This window comes from Miniopterus natalensis, chromosome 12 (assembly GCF_054644295.1).
Source record: "Miniopterus natalensis isolate mMinNat1 chromosome 12, mMinNat1.hap1, whole genome shotgun sequence".
NCBI classification, from domain to species: domain Eukaryota; kingdom Metazoa; phylum Chordata; class Mammalia; order Chiroptera; family Miniopteridae; genus Miniopterus; species Miniopterus natalensis.
Window position 1 is genome coordinate 58708100 of NC_142092.1, and position 25355 is coordinate 58733454.

At 40.3% G+C, this 25355-nt stretch overlaps 1 protein-coding gene across 3 annotated transcripts in view; it reads left to right on the top strand.

Moving 5' to 3' along the window:
- The window catches only part of KIAA1958 (KIAA1958 ortholog), a 90818-nt gene extending 73832 nt beyond the window's left edge, over window positions 1–16986 (top strand). For 2 of the 3 annotated variants that reach the window (XM_087822844.1, XM_087822843.1), the window contains 2 exons: window positions 6106–6278; window positions 14575–16986. In XM_087822844.1, the coding sequence (XP_087678970.1) occupies window positions 6106–6278; window positions 14575–15381 (980 nt within the window). In that variant the 3' untranslated portion in view covers window positions 15382–16986. The remainder of the gene's footprint in view (window positions 1–6105; window positions 6279–14574) is intronic. The other variant, XR_015715418.1, reaches the window with a different exon arrangement.
- The last annotated feature ends 8369 nt before the right edge of the window (window positions 16987–25355 follow it).

The window sequence follows — 25355 nt, forward strand, 5'->3', positions numbered from 1 at the left end:
TAAAACAACAGAAAATACAATGTTCTCTCTCACAGAAATGCAAATATAGTTTTTTCATATATATGAATAATCCACCGGAGTCTTTACTCGGGAAGCTGAATATTCCATATAGAAACGACTGTACTGTTGTATGATAGTATTTTAAATGGTATTAGAGTTACTTTATAAATGGTTATAACTCAATTTTTAACGTTTTCCTAGTACTTTAAGAAACAAATTACACATTTAAAATGTGACAAATTTTATTTCCCTGATAGAAGAATATTAAAATTCAAGTTGAGTAATACTTAGCCTACAAGTCAGAAAATGTTTTCTTTTTTATAGTTTTATTTACTTATTTTAAATTAAGTTATTCTAAATTTATTCATAATCTTTTCCAAGATTTCAAGTGACAAAAATGGCTAACATGTATAACGTACTTAATGTTGATTATATATGATCTGAAAATGTTGTTTGTCTATCATTGAATTTGGTGGCAAACATTTTCAGACCAAACTACTATTCTTTTTAAAAGGTATTTTTTAAATTAAAGTGCATAATGTCTTTTAAATGTTAAGGTAATAAATATTGTCAATAATTTGGCAAATACTAATAAATATAATAAAATAGAAATTAAAATCACAGGAATCTTACTACCCATAAATAACAACTTTTAACACCCTGGTGTTTTATTTCAGAAGTTTTAAAGCGTAAATGTCAGTTGACCCTTGAACAGTGAGGGGGTTAGGGGTGGGGACCTTCCAGGAAGTTGAAAATCTGCATATAACTTGACTCCCCCCCCCAAATTTAATTCTATAGCTTACTGTTGACCGGAAGCCTTACTGATAACATAAACAGTCAATTAACACATACTTTGTATGTTAAATGTACTATATACTGCCTTCTTACAGTAAAGTAAGCTACAGAGGAGAAACTGTTACTTCAGGAAATCATAAGGAAGAGAAAACACATTTATAGTCTCGTATGTATTTATTGAAAAGAATCCATTTATACGTAGACCCACACAGTTCAAACCTATGTTGTTCAACGGTCAGTTGTACTTTCAAAAATTGCAGTTGGCCCTGGCCAGTGTCGCTCAGTTGGTTAGAGCACCATCCTGTGTACTGAAGGGTCACTGGTTGGATTCCCAGCCAGGGCACATACCCAGGTTGAGGGTTCAAGCCCCGGTCGGGGCACATACAGGAGGCAACTGATCTATGTTTCTCTCCCTCCCTCTCCTTCTCCCTCCCTCTCTTGCTAGAATGCCCTCTTCAGAAACATGTATCTGAAAAGGACACGCACTTAAATCACAAACTCTGCAAGCTCAAGTTTTTTTTTTAACCCTTACCCAAGGATATTTTTCCCATTGCTTTTCAGAGTGAAAGGGGGGAGAGAAAGAAATACTGATGTGAGAGAGACACATCAATTGGTTGCCACCTGCACGAACCCCATCTCGAGGCCGGGGATTGAGCCTGCAACTGAGGCACATGCCCTTGGCCAGAATAGAACCCAGGACCCTTCAGTCCGCAGGCCCATCCTCTAACCACTGAGCCAAACCAGCTAGGGTCACGCATGCCTTTTAACACACGCATACATGTTTCTGTTGGGTACATATGTACTCAGATGCAGGATTGCTGGATCATAGAATATATGTATGTTCAACTTCAGTAGATGTTGCCAGTTAGCTTCCAAAGGGATTGTACAAATTGACACTCCTATCAGCTGAGTAAGAGTGTTCCTGTTATTTCACATCCTCACCAAGACTTCATGTTTATAGATTTAGGTTTTCACTTTAGATATTTTGGTGAGTGTTTTTAAATTTATACTTCCTGAAATATTAATAATGTTTCTTATTTTATGCAGTGCCCCTTCAAGTGTGTCCATTTTGAATTTGCCTGCCTGCCTTCTAATTGATTTGTCACGTCTCCTCCTACTGTGTCACTTGCTCTTTTACCCCCTTAGTGGTACATTTTGATAAATGTCCTTTTACTTTTAATGAAATCCAATTTATTGGTTTTGTACTTTTGGGCTAGTAATATTGATGTCCTGTTTAAAAATATGTGGTCACCCCGTGGTCTCAAAAATGCTCGCCCCTGTTTTTTTCCGGAAACTTTATTGCTTTACCATTCATGTTTAGGTCATGATACATTTGGAATTGTTTTTTTGTTGTTTATAGTGTGAGGTAGGCATTCAGTTTGCTCATATTGTGTTAAGTAAGGATTTTTGTGTCTGCGTTTATGAGCTTGTTGGCTTACAATTTTCTTTTATTGCATTTTTCTTGTCATATTTTTACAGAAATGTTATGCTGCCCTATAAAGGACACTGAATAGTATTCTTTCTTTTTCTATTCATTAGCAGAATTTTTAGATTTGGCATTATTTGTTCCTTAATGTTAAAGAATTAACTGGTGAAATTCACCTTAACCTGAAGGGCATTTTCTTGTGATATTTTAAATCATAGTTTCAGTTTCTTTAATGGGTATGGGACTATTTAAATTTTATCTTTCTTGTTTAATTTGTGTAAGTTGTGGCTTTTCTAGATATTTGTCCACTTTATCCAAAATTTCAAATTTATTGGCATTAACTTCATGTATCTTCTTACTATCTTTTAAATATCTGTAGGCTCTCTAGTGATAACTTCTTTTCATTCCTGCTGCAGAAATTTGTGCCTTTTCTCTTTTTTTCATATGAGTTTATTATTTTATTTGTCTTTTCAAGTTCATCTCTTGGCATTACTTTTATTTTTATCACGAACTTTTTTTCTGTTTCATTGGTTTCTGTTCTTATGTGTATGTTTCCTTCATTTTGCATTTTTGGATATATTTGTTTTTCTCTTTTATAATGTCCTGGTAGAGTTGATATTCAACCCTTCTTTTTCAATATCTAAATTTAATGCAATCATTTTTCCTACAGACACTGCAAAAACTTTACCCCATAACTTCAACAGGTTATGTTACCATTCTCATTCAGTTTGAAATATTTACTAAGTCCCATGGATTCCTTTTTCCTTTCACCAAGGGTTTATTTAGAAGTATATAATTACTTAATTGCCTATGATCAAAATGGAAATTCTAGAGTTCTCTTCCTCCTTTCTCTCCTTCCTTTTTTTTCCTGAACTCTTCTGTTTCAAAGCTCTTGGTGGGGAGAGCAAAGTGGACATTTATTCTGGAGTCTGTGCATCGAAGGAGCTGTGAGGGCCTAGAGCAGGAGTGGCGAACCTTTTTTCTGTCAAGGGCCATTTGGATATTTAGAACATCATTCTCAGGCCATACAAAATTATCAACTTAAAAGTTAGCCTGCTCTATTTGGTCAAACATTTAATTGAATTTGTTGAATTTCAAGCCCCGCTTGCGGTTGCCTTGGCAGGGCGAGACCAAATGATTTTGACCCAAGTGCCAGACATTCCCCACCACTGGCCTAGAGTGAGGCATGAAGCCTGGAAAGGGTAAAGAAGGTAAAGGTAAGAGAACTGCCCAGTGAGGGGTGTAGGAGGCTGCCCAGGGCAAGAAATATGTTTCAGAAGGCAGTCCGTCTGGCAAGTGGTAACAGCTTGAATTGGGAGAGGAAAGCATCCCATGGGGGGGGGGGGGGTAGCCAGGTATGTGGTGTGAGCCTGAGCGGGGGGGGGGGGGGGGGGCATCATACAGCAGTGGGAGAAATGGGGAGAAGCCGTCTGTGAAAAGCCAGAGCCTTACTGAAGTGAGCAGGGCTCCATGCATGAGGTGTCCTGGTGTGAGGTGTCATCCCAAGAAGTGTGATGAAGGCTTCCATTAGAAGGGCTTCCCCGCATGGGACGTCAGTCCGAGTGGAGTTAGACAGGTGTCCGTATGGAGGATGGCCCAGTGCAGGGTGCCATATGCGTGTATGAGAGGCAGAGCACGGCTAGGTGTCGGCACAAGCAGGAGAGGAAAATCAGTGAAAGGCTGAGGAACAGGGCATACCTAAGCGCAATACCCAGTGCTGGACTGGATCGTTTCCCAATACAGGATATTACTGGGGCAATTGGCAACACTTAAGTGGGAGCAGAGGTTTCCATTTTCAGTGTACAGTCTCTGTCCTGTGATTAAAATGCAATTATTTAAGATCATGTCGTCACTTAACATAATAATTAAAGTTAATCATCCTGTCTTGCAGTGTGACTCTTTTCTATGCTTATGCCCTAATGAAGTGATGGGGACTGGGTGGTGCTGCAAATCAATCCTTTTTTGTTGTATTAAAAAAAAAAATTCTATAGTGAAACTACAGTGTTTGTCTAAGTAAATCAGACTTAGGCCTCCTTCCTGAAGGTTAATCTGAATAAATTTGGGGGCCAGCATATACTTCTTATAAGTGGCTAATATTTAAATTGCATTCTTTATTGAGAACTTTATCCCTTTAGCGTCTGACTCCAGAGCATAGAGTCAGCGGAACCCAGGTCCAAACCCTGACTCTCGCACCTGCTAATTCTATGACTTGGGGCAGCACATTGCCTGGCACAGAGACTGTGCCTCAGTACATATTGGATGAGTGATGTATGAAGTTACTAAATGTATGGGGTCCTGTTTCCTTATTCGTAAAATAGGTACAATTGTCGGGTTGCTTAGAACTTACAGATAATTTATATAACTCTTGGCATAAAGTAAGTATTCAGTTAGTGCTAGATGTAATAATAAGAAATGTTATACTAGAATCCTTGCATTAATATCAGGCAAGTCCCAGAAATAATACAAGTTATCTCGGTTTATGAGAGTGGTGAGAGAAATATACCTACGTGACTCAGTTGCTTCAGATAGCTTTACCAGCATTGTTTATTCCGCTCTTGCTGTAAGCAGTTATTAAAGCAGACTTAAAGGGCGAAGGCACAGTCTTCCAGGAGTACAAACCCATGAGATCGCAGTTCTATGGAATAAACTGAATGTGAGACATACTGGAGGAAAGAATAGGGGAGCTGAGTAATGTGTGGAAAGATTACATAGATATGAGCTTGAAATTGGAATTGGAAAAAAGCCACTTTTGATTGGTACACAGGCCATGGGGAGATGTCTGAGGCTAAGTGTGGGTGTCCTGGGTCTAGGCAGGTGCTGGGGACAGCCCGAGGCTGGTGGTTTGGAGTCCTCAGTGGGAGCCATGGAAGGTGAGGTGAGTTAGGTAAAGTGAAGCCAATATGCAGGTCACCTTGGTGATTGAAATAACTTTTCATTTTACTGTTTCTCAGCCTTTTAGTTCCTTGTTTGAATATAGAAACATTCTAGAGAGGGTCAGAACCGTTAAAGTACTGGTTGGAATTGTTTTTATTTTGAGATAGTTCACCTGGAATTTTTTCCCCCCCAAAGACCACAGTTTGAATACTTTAAGCCTGATTTTAGTAGATCACAGAGTATGAGGAAGGACCCACTAATGGTTATAGACTCGATTATCTCTTTGGCAACCAACACTAAAAATGGACACATGGAGGGAAACCAGTTTTTATCCTAATTTGGATGAAATTGCTATTTAAAAATCTGGCCCCTTTTTCTGAGACAATGTGAACTTCTCTGGAGTATCCCCTTCTTTCCCCTAACATTTCTCTCCCTTGCCCTCGCATTCTGGTTCTAAGCTAGCTGATGAGTTGTGGAGTCAGGGTTCAGACATCTTTATTAATTTGTGAAAAAGATTAAAGAAATACGCTAACGCCATTTAATTCAAGGCTGCCCAGTATGGTATGTAAGACATTTGAGACTATATATTAGAGAGAAATAACAGCTCTTCATATGCTAAGGGTGAGGAGAAAGGATGTGGACTTGTCTTCCCTTCTTTTTGTTGTTGTTGTTAATAGAAATGCTGTTTTTTCCAGTGGAAATTTTAGATAGAACGTTCTTTGTTTCTCAGCATTCATTCCCCCCTTTTGTTATTGGAATGCCTGCATTAGTGCATCAGTTGGTTTACCTGGGAAAATTGTTGGGATTAAATGCAAGGTTACTGCATTGATTTCATGCTATAAATATTGTTCTCTATTTATTCTAATATATGTATACTTGATAGAAATTTCATTTTTTTAAAACTGTTATGTCTTAGGAGTTTTCTGTTATTTAGTATGATCCCAAGATGTAATTCTCTAAAGAAGGAAATGGCAAATTATTTTAATGCCTTTTATTTTTTCTGTTTCTAGCCTATTCTACTAAGCTCAACAAATTTCCTGTCTTTAATATTAATGATGACTTGAATGATCTGTGTACCAGTGCAGTAAGCCCAAATACTACCAAAGCCACGCGGTATGCCCTGAATGTGTGGCGATATTGGTGCATGACCAATGGGCTCAAAGATCACACGGACATCACCAAGGTAAGAAATTCCTGAGTTTACTCCTTTCAGCCAACTTCACTGAGCTTCCAAGTGCCAGGCACTGTGCTGAGCGCGGTGGGGAACACAGAACAGTTGCTTTCTGCCTAGAGAAACTTTGAAAGAACATAAAATAGAAAAATGTCCACAGTGCAAAGCAGAATTTAATAAGTGTTCTATGAATTTACAGATCAGAAATGCCAAAAAAAAATTCGGTTGGATAAATTAATTTCAATTTGGTGACACTAGCAAAGACATTGATATTTAAGCTGTATTTATGGCAGAGAGGTAGAATTTCAGTAGAATTGGATAAAGACAGTTGTCTTCTAGGCTGAGCGATATGTAGAAGAGTAAGATTTGGAGGGTTACACTCACTTGCCTGTAGCAGAGGCTTCATATATGGAAATAATGGACTATAAAACTAGATTTTGATAACCCTTAAATACCAAGCTACAATCTTGTGACTATTGGGAAATCACTGAAGTTTTGTTTAGCTTTTGTTTGTGAGGAGAGATTTTATTTGAAAGATTATTATAATAGTAGTAGGATGCTCTGACTATAAGATGTGCAGGTGTCTTAAGGTTTAGGCCAAAAGGAGACAATTGGTTTTTGAATGGGAAGAAGCATAATGAAAGTGATGATTTCAGAGAAATTAATTGGAAGTGATGAGCAAAAATTTAGTTAATATCCTTGGTCCTCATTTTATTTTCCCCGTTGTAAGAGGAGTTCTGAAAATCTCTTCCAACTTGAAATGTTTGGAGTTTGTGAAGGGAAGGAAAAATTCTTGGACATGTAGAGACACAAGACAAAGATGATGTATTTTGATTTGGATCTACCGAGTCTAAATCGGACAGATGTGTAGCTGGATATGCCCAGTAAGCAGATGGGAATGTGGGATTTCAAACGTGGAGGAAATGTTAAATCTAGCAGGATAGATTTCAAGGTCTTGCAAATAGAGGTTGTAATAGAGGGCAGGTGACATCCCCAAGTTTGGGTGATGTGTTTAGGGCACCAACAAGAGATGAAGTAGGAAATCCAAATTTTTGCTTCTGACAGCATGGTGCGCTAGACACGGCAAGGGGCCATTCTGCCGTACTTGCAGAGAAATAGGGAACCATCACAGGGCTAACAGAAAGGACAGCTGAAACTGGAGCAGTGAGCTGTAAGCACATCTGAAAGGCAGGGCTCTACCTGAGGGCATGTGTTGATGGCATTACTAAGGAAGAGAAGAGTCAGACAGGTGACCTGAAGAATCTTTGATCGAGGAGAGGACCCTTGAAAGGGGCTTGAGAAGTGTACCCTGGCTCCTCACAGAGTTATATGGTAATAATCTTGGAAGGGAAACATTCCTTCAAATGTAGGTGCTCAGGTGTTTTGTAGATTAAAGTCAACTAAATATGTGCTCATTAAAAAAAATAAATCACAAGCCACTCAAGAAAATAAATTACCATGAGTGAGAATGACTAGAAATAAACAACAAGATTTAGACACCCAGGACTTTGGATAGTAGATTATAGACTAGGGATGTATGAAATGTTTATAGAAATGAAAAGAATTACAGTTGATCCTTGAACAACACGGGGGTTAGGGGTGCTGACCCCTGCACATTTGGAAATCTGCATATAACTTAAGTTAGCCCTCCACATACATGGATTCCCAACTGTGGATCGAAAATACTGTATAAAAATAACACAAAAATACTGTATAAAAAATAACAAGCAATAACATACTAATCAAAATGATCCAGCAGATTTAAAAGTAAATTGAAATTTCCACTTGCGGTCATAAGGGAATGAAAAGATCCAGAATTATCTTCCTGCTATAATGACTAGAAAACTGGGCACAATATATGCAACAACTCTTTCAGACACACAGGCAGCAACGGGACCTAATCCCTAAGGGAAAGGTAGCAAGTGAGAGCTACCATCTCTCAGGCTTCCGTCTAGAGGCAATTTCTGTGCAGCAGTGAAGGGAGGGGAACCCAAACAGCTGGGAATCTTGCTGAGTTGAGGGGGACACAGAGCTCAGGGTTTGCAGAGGCCAAGGAAATGTGGGCACTAGAAAGAAGTCCCACCATCCATTGAAAAAATATGACAAATCCAGACTTCAACAATTTCTAGCATGCAGTAAAAGGTTACGGTACTCATAGGAAGTAGTGGGAACAGGTGACCCAGGAGAAAAATCAGTTAAGTCTTTCACTTCTAGCCAATTTGGAGAGCCACATTTACCCTCCTGCCTGAAACAGCCAAAATACAGACATGGATTTTAGGATGAGCAGACGAGGACATTGAACAGTTATTATTAAGAAGATAAACAAATGGCGAGTAAGCCCAAGAAAAGATGCTCAGCTTCGTTAGATATCAGGGCAACGCAGATCAAAACGACATGAGATTCCACTGCGGATCCAGTAGGAAGGAAGGGCTAGAATTAAAAAAGGCACAACAGATGGTATTGATGCGGATGCTGAGAAATTGAAATCCAGAATATGGGAAACATATACCTGTACAGAAACTTGCGCACAAATACTCATTGTAGCATTATTTACAGGCCGCAACGCGGATGAACCTTGAAAATGTTATGCTAAGTGAAATAAGTCCGACACGAAAGGACAAATATGTGTGATTCCATTTGTGTAAGGCGCCTGGAATAGGCAAGTTCATGGAGACAGAAGGTAGCATCGCGGTTTCCAGGGCCTAGAGGGGGGAGGAAGTGTGGGGCTACTATTCAGTGGGTGCGGTTTCTGTTCGGAATGATAAAAAAAGTTCTGGAAATGAGCAGTGGTGATGGTTAGACAGCATTGTGGATGTACTTAATACCACTGAATTGTACACTTATAAATGGTTTAGATGGTAAATCTTATGTTTTTTATATATATATATATATATATATATATATGTATATTTTTTACGACAATTTAAAAAAAAGAAATCAATAAACTGTAACTTGCACCTTTATCGATAATTTTTAAATTCACCTGTTCTCACAGACCCCCGTCGCCATGTCTTCGTCGTCACTAACCTTGACCTTTTCTAGACCGGAGGTCAGTGACCTCGCTGTGGCGACGGGGTCTGTGGCGGGAACCTTTGGCTTTCATGCAGGAACCCTTCCCTCCACGCCCTCCGGCCTGGAGAGCACACACCGCCCAGGCCACGAGCGCGCCTGTCACCGCTTCCCCCAGCTAGTGTCCTAGTGTCCCCTGCGTTACCCGGAGGGACAGCGGGCGCGGAAGATAGAGTTCAGTCCTCCATAAGGTCCTCACATGGGCCACTCAAGTATTTTTAATAATATATTCTTAAGAAAGAGGCCAGTATCTTAGGGAATTTATCCGGTAGTTAGTTAAAAGGAGGGACTGAGGCATCAAGGCCCGTATTCTTTAATCTCACTTACTTGGTCTCGATGAAGATATTTTTAAAGACAGATATAGCTGGCAGCAGACGAGGTAGGTAGCAGCTCTTCATCATGGTTTGGCAGCCGGTGCGCCTCAAATGTATTTGTGTAAGGAAGAAAGCAAAGAGTTAAATAAGAGTATATACTGTTATGCTCACTCTGTGATCACTCTTTGATCTACTGTGTGTATTTAACTTAGTATTTTTTCCACACCAGTGTGACCCAATCCTCACTGATCCATCTCCCTCAAGGTTGCTATCTCATTGACTTCTATATTCCTTAAACTCATTCAGAAAATAGAGCATCTTGAAGTCCAGTACCTATCTTTCTGAATTAAGTAAAATTTGGTAACTGCCAAAGTGAAGTCATTTTGTGGTTAGCAATGCCACTTTGAGATTCGTTTTGTTTTCCCATTAGCATACTTGTAGTTCATACTCACCTCCTTCATCCCCCCAGACAAGATGCTCACAAAGGGGGAGCCTGAGGTATTCCCCCAAAAGTAACTCTTGGTTTTACTTGTGTTATAGCTAAGTCTCAAAGATTGCCATGTGGTTCCAGAATTTTGGAATTTGCCGAACACATTCATTTATTTCTTATTTTATTCTTTCCCATCTGGAGTCATCAGCCCCATGACCAAGCTCTTACTTCTCACTGGTCAGTTTTATATCCAGGAAGCCAAATTTATAATCCATGGTAATTTTTGAGGTGGGAAATCTATTCAGAGTGGCTAATGAAGGAAAGTAGCTCCTTCAATGTCTTTATAACAAATTGAAAACCGTGGCAACCCGGAGGAGTAAATCACCATCCAAAACTCAGACTGAGAAAACTGGCAAGGCCTCCAACATGGGCCAAAGTGAACGGGTTTTTGTGTGCAAACAATATACGTTTGTGACTTGACATTTCTCCAGGAATTGCTTTTGCTGTGATTTTACTTTGAAACTTGTGGTATTCTGTGTAAATCAGAGAAATGTTCTGCATCACAAGTCAGCTTGACTCTCCTGATTCCAAGGTTATTTCATCGATTTAATCCATGTTTATCAGTTCGTTGGGTATCAGTGATATAGGTCAGGCCTTCTGGTATGTAATGAAGACCCAGGTGTGTATAAGATACAGTTCTTGCTTTCAAGGAACTTTGAGTCCACTTTGAGAGACAGACATATGATAGATAAAAGGCTCTGCAATATGGAGAGGGCTGCAATAAAAATTAAGTGCCATGGGATCCCAGGTGAGAGAAGAACTTTGCTTAGGAAGCTGGAAAAACCTTTATCCTGACAGCAGAATTTGAGCTAGATCTGAAATAATGTACTGAGATTTTCCAAATAGAGAAAGAAGAAAATGCATTCTGGGCAGAGAAGGCCTGTGTAAAGATGTAAAAGCATGAAAGGGCATTGTGGTTTCTGTGAATGACACAAAGTTTAGGGAGCCTGGAAATAGAGCACAAAGAGAACAGGCGATAAAACTAGAGAAATACGCTGTGTACCAGTTACCTATCGCTGCATAAGAAACCACCCCAAACCGCAGTGGCTTAATGCAACATTCATAACATTCATTTTATTTGCTCATGGTTTTATGGATTGTGCTCAGCTGTTTGATTCTTCTACTGGACTCAGTTGGGGTACGCATGTGGGTGCAGTCATCTGGATGTTAGATGAAAGACAGCTTGTCTCTGCTTCAGATGTTCCCGTGGGGCTTCCTCACATGGTAGTATCATACTAAGATGATGAAAGCAGAACTTTTGAGAACCTATAAGACAAAAGCAGGTAAAAGCAGAATATCAAGGCCTAGGCTTGGAATCCACACATTGTCACATGCTACATTTTATTGGTCAGAGTAAGTCACCACCAGCCCAGATTCCAAGGGTGGGAAAATAGAATCTACCTTGTGACGGGAGGAGCAGCAAAGTCACATTGCAAAGGAGTGTGGAAACAGGGAGAGGAGGAATTATTGTGGCTATTTTTGCAAATAATCTGCCACAGAGTAGAGCCAGATTTTGAAGATTTGCTTACAAGGTACACAGTTTGGAATTTATCCTAAGGGCAACAGAAAGCTGTCAGAAGTTAGTTTTTTTGTTTTGTTTTGTTTTGAAGTGCTAAGGTCATAAAATTTTCTGCTCAGAAATTTTTATTTAGGAACCATTTCTCCTACAATCCCCATGGTTGTTATAGAAGCCATCATGTTAGTACAATGGCCCATCTTTTGGTCAGTTGTTTGGATCAAGAATGGGTCAATCAGAATCCTTCCTTTGGATTTTCTTTCTACTGATGAGAGTTGGTCTCTTCCCGATACCTGAAGCCATGATATGCAAACCTTGGGGGGTGCTAGGTGGCTAATATAAGAGAGGTGTATAAAGAGAGCTATGTAAAGAGAGTCGCTCTGCACAGAGAAGCCGAGATGAGAGAGAGTCCTTGGGGTCCACTACTTCTGATACCCCTTTTGCGCAGGCTCGTTCAAGTTTAGTCTGTCTCTTGCAACCAAACAGGTCCCCACTAATATAAGGAGTGGTTAACACCTGCAAGTAGGGAGTTGCAAGTGACAACATAAAATTTTGAAACCAGCTGAGTTTGAATGTCATGGTTACTGGGAAGTTATATTAACTTACTTTTACTGGCATGTAAGAAAGCCGTTGCTGCTTATATTTTGTATATAGCTGCCCTCCTCTTTCTGATGGCTTTTCAGCCGAATCTCTTGGAGTTTCCTAGACCAACAGTGAGATTATCAGGAAACAATTATATTTTGTCTTTTTCCTTTCCACATGTGTGTGTAATTTATTTTTCTTGCCTTATCTGGTTGGCTAGAACCTCCAGAACAGTGTATATAATAGCAGTGATATTCAGCATTCTCATCCTAACTCTTGACTGTATAAAAAAGGATTCTAATGTTTTCTCCTTGGGTGTAATTTTTATAGTTCTTGTTTGTAAAATACTTGTCATCATAATAAAGAGGATTATTTTTTCTGATCTAAATTTAATTTGAATTTTTAAAAATTTGAAATGGAGATCTCATCCTTTCAAATACTTTAAGTATTTATCAAATTCATCTTGCTTTTCTTTAATATATGAATAAATCAATTATATTGAAGTATTAATTGAGATCGACTCATCCTTACACTGTGCAGTGATCCCTACTTGTCTTGACTTGGTACTGCTTTCCTACAGTCCTGAGTGTAATTGGGTAATAGACGCAGTCCTCAGTGTGCATGGTACCCTGTTCATTTCTATGTGGGAATGTAAGAGCTATGTCCCTGTTTTGCAGGGTTCTAATATGCACACATTTTATTTAACATGCTACTGTGCAAAATGAAAATCACCTCTATTTTACTCAGGGAAGTTTACAGTTATATTCATATACTTTGTTTTTTGAACAGGTCTAATATCAGTCAGATTTAGGTTAGGAAAAAAATAAAGAAACTTTCCTTTTCCTATGCTTCAGAATGGTTTAAATACAAAAGAAAAGCAGGATCGACTCCACAAGCCGTCTCTTTAGGAGTGATATACATCTTTGACAGGCATTTCACTCTCTTGTTTGGGGCTGTTCAAATAGATCTTTTACCTCTTACTGAATCAACTTTGGTCATTTATATTTTACTAGAAAATTATTCAAGTTATCTAGATTTTCAAAGTAACATGTATAAAGTATATGATATTCTTTCATATTTTTAATCATTTTCTGTAGTTGTATATAGCCTTTCTCATCCTAATATTGTTTATAAATGTATTTACTTTCCTCTTCTTTCTCTCTTTCTTTCTTTCAGACCTCCTAGAAGTTTATCAACTGTACAGGTCTTTTTAAAGATGACAACTTTTTATTTTTTATCTATTCCATTTGTATATTTTCTAGTTCATTAATTTATTTCACTTTATTGATTCACTCCACTATTCTTTAATATCTCATACTTTTTGATATGTAATATTTCAGTTTGGTTTCTTTTAAATCTATAATTCAGTTTTTCTTTTCTCTTTGACCCAACAGCCATTAGAAGAATAAATGTTACCTGTACAGTTTCTACTTTTAAAACATTTTTTATTGAGACTTTTTTTTTTGTGGTCCTAGAATGTGTGTTCAGTCTGAATTGACTGTGAGCAAAGTCTGGCTTTTCTCTTGATAGCTCCCTCTTGAAAATAAAGCTCCCTTCTCTTCCCGCCATCCCCAAATAAGGAGCTCTCTGGAACTGTCAGTATAGTCATTATGTTTTTCTTATCTGTTGAACAAATATTGATATCTAAACCCTATGGATCATTAAGCCAGAGACATTTCCAGACCTATCCTTATAAATTCAAGTGAAAATTCAAGGATTTACCTGCGCTGCCATCTGGACGTGTCAGTCGTCTCGCACTGTAGCACCATGTTTAGGGCCAGCAGTACCAAATATCGTGTAAATACCAAGGAAGTTAAAGTTAGAATGATTCAGAGTTTGATAAGTTTAGTTCAGGAATTCTTCGAGAGAATGGTTGAGCTTTATTGAAGGGGAAGGAAGGAAAGGATTTGCTAGAAAAGAGAAGAAAGGGATTTCCAGAAAGGAATAGTTATAAAAGCCAATAATAACAGTAACATGCATATGTATGTATATTTATAAGTGTATATGTTCATTACTGTTTACAAACCCTTTCATGTCCACTACTTTATTTAAGCATTATAGTAGTAATCCTTTGAGAAGGTGTTGATTATGATGTCCCATTTTGCAGCTTGGAACACTAAGGTTGAAGGAGTTAAGTGGAGCCAAGAATGGAACCTAGATCTTCCAGCTTGGAGTTCACTGTTCTTTCCATTGTATCATGCTAAGGAGTCCACCCTCTAGAGGCCACAAAATGTCTTGTCTACAATACCTCCCCTGGTGAGGATTAGGAGAAGGAAGGAGGGGTCTGGCGATTTGGGTGTCCTCAGATGTGTAACCTCAGTGTTTGTCTCATTTGAGATCCCCGCAGTGAAGTTGAACGAGCTGCTCGAGAACTTTTATGTCACCGTTAAGAAGAGTGACGGCTCGGACTTCCTGGCCACCTCGCTCCATGCCATTCGCCGAGGCCTGGACCGCATCCTGAAGAATGCAGGTGTGGGCTTTTCCATCACCAGCAGCACCTTCAGTTCTTCCACCAAGAAGCTCAAGGAGAAGCTGTGGGTCCTGAGTAAGGCAGGGATGTCAGGTGCCCGTTCTCGCAATATCATCTACTTCTCCCTTTCCAACGAGGAGGAGATGTGGCAGGCAGGGTGTCTGGGGGATGACAGCCCTATCACTCTCCTGTCCACTGTGGTCAAGTACAACAGCCAGTACCTGAACATGCGGACACTGCAGGAGCATGCAGATCTGATGTACGGTGACATCGAGCTGCTCAAAGACCCACAAAACCAGCCCTATTTTGCCCGGACAGACAGTGTCAAGAGGGAGAGTCGGAGTGCTTCCACCCGAATATGTCATGGGAAAATCTACCACGAGCATTCCCGGGGACACAAACAGTGCCCTTACTGCCTCCTCTACAAGTACATGTACATCCATCGGCCACCCACCCAGATGGAGGCCAAGTCCCCTTTCTACCTTACCGCCCGGAAGGAGGCTGTGGACCTGGGCAGTGTGTGGTATGAGGAGCAGAGGATGGGACTTCGGTCTCTTCGGGGAATTGTTCCGAACTTAGCCAAGAAGGTCAAGCTAGAAAACTGTGAGAACTTCACCTTCGTCTCATTCACTCAGGTCTCCAGGAGGCTTGGCTCTCACAGCTGCTGCCAGTGAGCCTCCCTGGGTCTGGGCCACTGCTCGGAGGGGCCGGCGAGGACCGGGACTTCACGGCCAGGCTGGTCTGTCACTGTGACCTGCTGTTTCTTTGACTTTGGGTTTCTTAACTGAAAGTAGATGATCCTGAATAATTAGGATGTTTTATCCAAATGTGTGTCACCTTTGTTAAATTATAGAATCTAATACTATGTATAATTTCTACATACACAGGAGCAAGGAAGTTCGTTTTATCTAGTGCCTTTTTAGCACAGATTTTCTCAAAAAAAGAAAACTGTTTAATTAGTGATTTTTCAGAAATCCCAGTAGCCTCGTAGCTTTAGAATGTTTTGAAGACTATTTACACTTTGTTGAATTACACTCACAATGAGAACCAGAAAGAGAGAGGCAGACATGTTCACTATTTCCAGAAGAAAAATTGCACTTGACACTCCCCTTTGTATTATGTGGATGGATAACTTGGTTCTGCAGAGCAAGCACCTCGCTTGGTGGAAGGTGGTGGAGACTGACTGAGCCACGCTCTCAGCACTGGGGGGAACTTACCTCTGCATTAGTGGAGACAGTTTTATGAAAAAAAAGATTAATGCACCAGAAGCTGTTTGTAAGAGCAAGGTTTCCAGTAAACTAGATGGTTCGTACCATGAGGGAACTGCCAATAGTAAGAGAAAGTGGCTTGGAAAAGCAATCTGTGATCAAAACATGAAAACCTCCTGAAGCAGAAGTGCCTACGTTCTATTTCTCAGCACCGTGTGAAAGCTTTTTTCATTTGAACATTTTTTAGAGTTTCTTTTTAGTCTGTCCTTTGTGTCATACAGTTGTCCTGTCAGCATATAGCACTGGATCTGTAAACAAACTAAAGATAATTTTGAGGCTGAACCAAGAAAACAAGCTGCAAAGGAAACAAACCGGAAAATGTCTTTATTAGAGCGCTTTGAAATATTCTTGTCAAAGTATGACTCCTTCAGCCACAGTAGACATCATCACTGTAGGTGGGCACCAGTGTCTGGGACACGGTGCTGTAGGCGGCCGACCAGGTAAGCGAACCCAGCATGAAAGGACGTAGTTGTACGTTTCCCAGCATGATGACAGGTTACTGATGCCGTTTGAAACCATTTCCCTCAGGTACAGTCCAACCTGACCACTTATGATGGAAACATCAGCAGAATTTCCTAATAACTACTCTGAACGAGAAGTGGAAAAGGAGCCCAAAGAATGCTACTTAATAATAATAACTTCAAGGGATCTTTATTTTGTACGTGAGGAAAGACTACTACAACTTTATACCATGTGTCCCTTGTATATGCTTTCTAATTCAGCGTGAAAATTCCAATCTAAGTTGGAATTGCAGGTGTCCTCAAATCAGCCCTATTTCTTTTTCAAAATATTATTTTAGTATTTATTTTAATTAATCATTTTGAAAAATCATTCACTGGTCTCTGAAATATGTAATACTTCCTTTCCCAGAGAAGACTCAACCGATGCTGCCTTAAGGGTTAATCCTGTTCCCTTTTTAGTTCCTGCACATTTAGGATGTTTCCTAGTTGGTCTTTGCTGAATAGACTCATGTTGGTATGTCTCCCTCTGTGTGTGAATAGCAGGTAATACTTACAACTCAGTGTTGTGACTCGGTAGTGCATACTGTTCTGTTACCATTCCCTATAGTGATTTTAGGGTTTTGATTAAAAAGAGACACAAAGCATTAGGTACAGTTTCCTTTTGTTTGCTAAACACCCAAAGGATATTTTGTTTGTGGAAAGCAGACGGTCATTTTTTTCTTGTCAGTTCTGCACTTAAGCAGAAATAGAACCTGTGTGAATTATTGGGCAGGGCCTGCAGCCGAATTAAATCAGATCTCCGTTTTAATTTTAAATAGATTCAAGAGGAAATTGCCATTAGGAATCACTGGGATCTTTTCAGATTTTACATTCCCAGAAGTAGCAGTAACAGATCCAGCGGTTGTAATCTCTCTGTCGACAGTGGCTTTTCATCAGCTGAATAACCATCTCTGCCTCAGATTTGTTACTTATTACCGATATGATGCCCTATAAATCCCCAGAGTTCTGAAGTAAGTGATCATAATAAAAAACCAGGAGGTGGAACCACCAGTGATATCTGGTGGAATGAAAGAATTGCCTCTCGGCATCCTGAATGCCATTTATTACATGCCTCCTTGGGGAACAGGAGAAAGAAAACACATTTATCAAGCGCTGCTCTGTGCCACCCATTGTACCGGGTACTTTGTTAGGAATTGTGTGGAGATGTGAGTGTTTGTATGCACACACTTCAGATGTGTATGTAGTGACGCCTAGAAAACCCGCTAGGATGGCGAAGCGCCCGCCCGCCTGTGTGGCCGCGCCTGCCCTGGGGGCTCTGAGGGGGGCCTGGCAGCTGGTGCGAAGGCAGGTCTGTCTTCCCAGCCCGCTCTGAACCTCACCACTGGGGACTCCCTGATTTTCTCTGCCTGAGCCGGGAAAAAGCAGAATCCCACCAGAAGGAAGTGGGGGAAGTGAAGAGTGTTTTCTCCGCTTACCTTTAGTTATTTTTGTTCGTCTGTCCTAACTCAAAGGTGGGGATGAATTTCAGGAATCTACAAGCTCACCCGGACACAAGTTGCCTCTGGCTGTGCGCCAGTGATGGCGGTGCCGTGGGCATCATGAGAGCAGTCCCCTGGGGGAGCTCTCACCCGCAGCACCTCTGCACCTGCTCTAAAGTGAGCCCTGCTACTCGGACCTCCCCCCTGAATCCATCAGGTCCCCCCCGGGAAGCTTATTCTGACAGAGATAGTAGGGCGTCAGCTTGAAGGGTTTGAGTCAACGAAATATAAAGGGCTTGGCACAGCACTAGGCACCTAGTAAGCATGCAATGAATGTTAGCTGTTTTAGTTACAACTTTTGGTCATAGTAATAACTAGTATTATTCAGCTGATCTGCATCACACCACTTATTTCTCCCATTATGGAGGTTCTCTCCTTTAAACTGTTGAACTTGAAGAGGCAACCAAACCTTATAATCTGGTCACATTAATGCCCATCAATTCTACCTCCAACCTGGCCAAGCCCTGATACCTCAAATACAAGCAAAAATAAGTGAAGAATGGAGAAATGTTAAGAGGCTTTATAAGAAAGAGTTTCCGTTGTTCAGTGTGTTTGCAAAGGGGACTGTTATGGAAAAACCTAACCAAAGTTGTGAAAGCAATGGTCTTGGTCATGTGGCAGCTTCCGTCTTTGCTTGGATTATACATAAACTGTGTTGATCTGCCCTGACTGATAAATGGTGTTTGAAGAAACGTGGGATCCTGTTACCCTGATTTTTATTTTAGTTCAGCCTCATTAAAAGCATCAAGCACTGTACCGCTCTCTCAGCATGTTCATAGACAGTCATAGGGAGAACCTGGACAAAGCCACCCTCATGGAGAAGCTGGAGCCTCTTGTAGGCGATGACTAGGCTGGGAGCTCCTGCCCCACTCACGTCGCACATCCCGCTCTCACTTTCCTCAGCTGTAAAGCGGCCTCATTTCTGCAGTTCTTCAAAACCGTCCAAGTAGGAAGGGGCAGCTCTAGGAAGCAAAATTCCTAATTCCTCAAGTTCACAGAGTGGGTCTTCTAAATGAGTGTTTCTTGCTAGACTGGACCGCTTTCTTTAGGAATACCAGTTTTCTTGAATTTTCATGTTTCACAACTTCTAAAATTATTTTGCTATCTTTAGACAGCAGAGTGTTGATTATTTCTCTGTTTAGGCTACACTGACCACATGTTACTACTTAAATAAACAAAATGTTTATTATGCTTATCCAACATGTATCACTTTGTTGCTTTGATTGAAATCTGGATTGCTAAACAGTTTTGTGCTAGTAACCAGTTAACTTTAGGCATCAATAAATGCAAAAATGAAGACCTCCAAGAAGAGTTACCTCATTTTCTCCACACGAGCTGCCATTTAGTCTAAGTTAAGGCCTGTACAGATTTAGAAGCTGTTAACATACAGCCCTAAACAGAAGACTACATGAAAGGTTTCCAGTTCATACATATCTTCGAATGCTTTTGGGGTGACTTTTTAACACTGTATTAAAAGAGAAACATTCAGTTGTTGAGGCAGTGGTCTTAGCTAAAAATCTTTGTTGTATTTTCCCGTATCAGTTAACCACCTTTGCAAAATCATGAGTGGAGGGAGAGACTGTTGGCGACCTAAGGCCGAGCTCCCTTTCTGAGAGAAGAGGAGATTGTGGGATGGAAACTAGCGTATCTCTGGGGATTATATATTCTGTACCCATGTATGTTGACATCACAGGGTTACTCAAAACTCTGAGGGAGGCTGTCCATCCTTCTGGTAAAGTTTGCTTGTTGTTATGATTTTGAAAACTTACAGTTCTTACTGTCCCAGGAAATCCAGAGAAGCTCCTCATGTTTAGCTGTTGATCAGAATCAGATTTTTATGCTCAATTAAAGTGCTTCATTCTTTCTCAAATGCAGCTCATATGGAAGTTAATATTTATTTCAGGAAATATTTATTAAAACAAAAACGGATCCTTGAATTATATGTAGGCATAGTGCTTCCATTACTATTAATAGCAACTAGGTGGATCCCTTTCCCCCACTGAGATAAGAATGGGCTCCTAAATATTTTATGATCAATAGAACTGATTGGATTCCTTTGTATTTAACTGTAGTTATTGTTAATATTTGTTCAAATAAGTGTCTAGAAGGTCCAGATTTGACCCACCCTATGTAAGTACCCCCTTACAGCTGCCTCATATTCTCACATCCGCTATGCAAGGTAGGTCTAATTATTCCCGTTTTACTGATTGAGAAACCAAGGCTCAGAGAAGTTCACTAAATTTCCCAAAGTCTGATACAGTTAATAAGCTGGAGAACTTAAGTTTGAACCCAGGTCTTCTGACTCCAAATCCAGTGCTCAGTCCATTAGACAAAACTGCCTCCTTCAGGCCCACAGAAGTCCATTTATCACAGAGCTTTTAGAAAATTAAACATAGTTTGTACTTGAGAAGTATTTCATTTCTTAAGCCATACCGTGTCACACCTTCTATGCGCTTGTTTCACTGATCATTTGGTCACGTGGTACAACTCAGTAGTTCCTGGGAAGCATTATGAATGAGTATAACATTTCCTGCCTGCTGAGAACCTGGTCTTTCTCTGATAAATAACTTATTTTACCCATTGTCTACCTAGAAGAACAGATGGTCATGCCAGTTTATTCTAATAAAAGTCAAGTAATTTACCAACTGCACCTTTTTGGACACTGGTATCACTGCTTAAATGTAAAGGACATCCTAACCTCTGTCACAATTGTATGTTCAGGTGTTTTCTTTTTAATTGTGATGTCAGAGGATTTTTATACTCTTTAGGCATAAGGCACCCTCATAACAAAAAGTACATTTAGTCATTTGTTTGTTTTACTCTTCCCTTTATCAGGACATGTTTATTTTCTGTTTTGAGGCTTAAAAAGCAATAGGATGTAGGTAACTCTGAGAGCGTACAGTCAAATTCCCTCCTTTTACTAGTAAGGAAATTAACGCCCAGAAGTATTAAAGGGCCTGTCCAAGGTCAGCAAGACAATAAGTGGTAGAGTCAGAACTAGAAAATTAATCCAGAACCCTTTCCTTTATACCATAGCTGGGAAATTTGGATTTTTTAATTCAAACTATAAGAGAGAGTTTATAGGGTAGAAGTGAGCTGTAGAAGAAATGGGCTCAGGAGACAAGTTACAGAGGCAAAAGAAGGGCCCTTGTTGCTTAGGAGAAAGAGGGGGGCAAGGAAAACGTACCTGGGGGGCGGGGTAGGAAAAGGCATGGGCATGCTCCACAGAGAGCTGCCAAGATTTGGATTTTTAAAATTAATCAGTGGAACTGCATCTGTCAGGAGGACATCTGGCCATCAGAGCCCCCAGTGAGCTCTGAGTGAGTGAGAAAGTCACCCATAAGGACCGAGGAGGAGGCCAAGTCTCAATTCTGAAATCTGGAGGGAGCCGGAAGGTTCTCCACTCTTCTCCCCCCCTTCATCCAGCCCAGGGCCCCACATCTTGGGACTGGGGGGGGAGCCGCCGGCAGAGGATCTGTTAGGGGCACGGTGCCCCCCGAGATAAACGCCCGCAGGTGGGAGCGGACGCCGCAGGGAGCAGAGCGTGAAATGCTGAGGGTTTCTGCCTGACTTTGGTCCAGGGAGGCAGGAAGCCGGGAGTGGGGGGAAGGGTGCCACCTGCACAGGAAAGAGCTAAACGAGAACCGACTTGGGAGTCGGCGCCGACCTCACCGTCAGCCCGGTGTCGGAAACAGTCCGACACTCACGTGGACCGGGGCCTAGCCAAGAAGACCGGGCCTGGAAGAAAGAGCCGGCCCAGAGATGGTTAGAGACCGAGGCACAGTGCGCACCTTAAAATGGGGCTCAGACAAGGAAAGTGAACAGCTCCCTGGGCATTTGAGGAGGAAAGTGGGCTATACTGTAAGAAACAGGAACATTTTAGAATTCTTTTCTGTCATAGTGGAAAGAACAGAAGAATTACTTCTATGCAACAGTAGTTATCTTAAAATGGGAGTGGGCTCAGAGAAAAAGGCAATAAAATAAAGTGAAAAAGATCAGGGGGATTTTTTTGGAAGCTAAAACAACATCAGATTAAAATCTACATTGGAAGCAAAAAATAATACTGGCACTTAAAAAAAACCCTCAATACTATGAAGGACAAACTTGAGATTTTCTTCCTAATGTTCTTGCGAAAGAAACAAGAGATGAAAATACTGAGAAAAGATAGTGAATTGGGAAGACAGAAGAGTAGCTGACATTACTGATGTTTGCTTTTCTTGATGGAAAGATGATATTGAGAAGAAATATCATCAACCATAAAAATGAAACCTTTCCTGAACAGAATGAAAATCTGTGTGTGTAGACTGAAAGGACTCACTGCATTCCAGGCCAAAAAGAAATGTGAACGAGGCCCTACCAGAGCACCTCATGGCAATAATTGTAAACTACCAAGGACTGAGAAAGAACTCTTGCAGGCCGATCCAGTCAGAAAGGAACAAGTTGCCCATCAGAAAACAAAAGAGCGCCCGGCTTCAGACTTCTACTCTACAGCCCCAAATGCCAGGGAGCGATAGGGAATTCTGAAGGGGAAAGCTGTGTCTTTGGAATTTGATACACATTTTATATATGTATATAAACACACACACATATATATATATATTAAGATACAGAAAATATTTTTAGTTATGACAAGCATTCAGGGCATAAACCACCAACATACTATTCTTTAAAGGTAAATTGTACTGCAACCTACAAAGCTTGGATTAAAAAAACAATTTTTGCTTAATGTCATTTCAGGGGACTCGGGGGTATTAAGTATCAGGTCATACATAACACACTAAGAGGAGGCTGTGTGTGCTGTTAGGTAGATAATATGTCTAGATGCCAGTGTCTAGAAGAGCCCACATCCTCGCATGAATGGGCTAAGCTAATACAAGAAAAGGTACCTGAAAATAATGATACGCCACAGCATCGTTTCTTCCTTTTTATTACTGAAGCCATGTATGATCACTGTGGTATCAACAGAAAATTCAGATACATCTTTGACAAAATTTAAATTGCTCTCCGTTTTTCCCACTACCATGTGAAACACTCAGTCCTGGGAGAATCCCTTGCTTCCAAGTGAGAAAAGGCAAGAGGTCCCCACATTTGCTTTGGGGTCTGATGGCCTAGACGAGCTTACTGAGGCCATGGCTGTCCCACGTGCTTCTCCACGCTCCTGAAACTCAGAGCTAACAACAAGCACAAAATAGAAAATTGCAGAATATATATCTGTGTTTTAAAAAGAGATCAGAGGTCAGGCAAAGCCACAGTTGTTTTAGAATACAAATGCTAGAAAAGTTTAATTTTAACAGCAGGAAGCTGGCCTGGGGCAGGACGGTACTTTCTGTAGCTGTACTTGAAGGATCTTTTTGTTTTGTTTTTGTTTTTAATTTAATTTTTTTCAATCATAGTTGGCATTCAGTATTATTTTATATTAGTTTCAGGTGTACAGCATAGTGATTAGACAGTTAGATAATTTACAAAGCGACCCCCCCCCAATAAGTCTACTGTACTTGAAGATTTATGGAACTGTGTTAAATTCAGCTACTGCGGTAATAAAAGCAGTAGAAACCAGTAATGACACACCAAATGAATTACTTCCAGAGTCCAGTGTTAGTGTTGGAACTGAAGCTGAGTGGTTTTGTTTTGATTTTCATGGTCCTGCACTGGAAGGCCTTGGAAACACACAGGGACGCCCACTCTCATTGGCCTTAATGCTCAGTTCCTCCCTGTCAGAATAAAGGTTTTATCTGTGCCCCAAGTTGGCTTGCCAGTTGAAACCCTAAATTAAATTTTCAACACCACCAGCACGTTTGCTTTAAATTTAGCAATAGGATAGTGAACGGGTTGCTTTGCATTTGCTTGGCGTGTCATTCCGAGCAACAGCAAACCTCTTCAGACGGAGAGACTCTCCTCGGGACAGATTCCAAGTGAAACCTTTCCCAGGGCCTCCCCTGCGTGGCTGTGACTGACAAAAGTCTGTTCGCTTTAACGACTCAGATGAGAAACACAGTGCTTGTATTTAATATTTCCTCTGTGGCTGTATGTTCCAAATGATAGCATCAAAACTGTCTTACTGTTTGCACTGTTTGTTTTGTTTTTTAATGTAAAGGAGGGTATCTGTAATTTCGTAACACTGGAAACATCATTTTAGATGATACGGGAAATGGTCAGTAACTTGAATTTTTTATTGTACCATTTTCAGCTTTTTCTTTCTTACCCCGTTGATGCCTGCACATGTACACATGCATGTGTACATAGGAGCACAAGAGGGGAAGCACGTGTGACATCTGTTTCTGTCATAGTGTCAGAGGTGGAAGGGATTTTCTCATTCATCTAGTCCAGCCTCGAATTGATAGTCTAGTAGAGTCTGTTAACAATTGGCAAGGCTATGGGTTTTTTTTTTAAAGATGTCGTTACTGTTTGGTTTATGTACATTGCAACTTGACTGTTAAACCCAGATTTTTGAAAATAAAAAATATTAATGTATATTTTATGTCTGTTTTATTAAAATAACTTAGTTATTTTAACTTAATCAGTAGTATGTATGGTTCGTGAATGTTTTTGATTTTAGTATCACATTCCTAGAAGCGATGTTTTCCTTTGTGTTTTGCAAAATGTTAGCACGTCTTGAGCAGTTCTGTCCCATATCCTGTGCTTCCGAGCCGATGCTCCGGGTGAGATAGTTCTGACTGATCCCCCTCTAGTTCTCCGACAGATTTCCTCACCCGGGAAGCTGAGAGCCCATTTGGAAAACTCTCCCATTGATTGTATATTGACCGTTGTGTACCTGTCTCTAATTAATGTTTTTCTGCTCTTTAAGTGATTACTTTCAGCTTTTGCAGACTACATTCAGTCTTTTAGAGTAGAAGTGTACCGCTCTGTATTTACAACAGCTAAAACCATCTTAGAAATTCTGAAAAATACTTCCAAATGAGAATGGTGGTGATGGTGTCAAGGTACTTATTGACCCTCAGGCACACTGACTCCTCTCTTGCCACTGTTCTACTTAGAGCCATACTTTTAAAAATTGTAGACTCCTGAACCAGTTTAAAAATTCTGATGAAAGCTATAGACCGTTTTCTCAGGAAACTGCACCTATGCGTGAAACATCTTACATACATGAATCCCGGTTTAAATACTCTTGCAATAGATTTTTAAGAGTTGTCTTTTTAAGGTATATTCTAAAATATTTTGGGATTTGCTTCAAAATAATCCAGGTGGAGATGTAGATGATACACAAATTGGTACTGAGTAGATAACTGTTAAAGCAAATCAGTGGATACGTGAGAGTTTGTTACACTGGTCTCTGTTCTTTTGCATATGTGTGAAACTTTCTGTGAGGCAGAGTTTAAAAATAAACACACACAAAAGACTCCTTCCTGTACTACAGATTCCA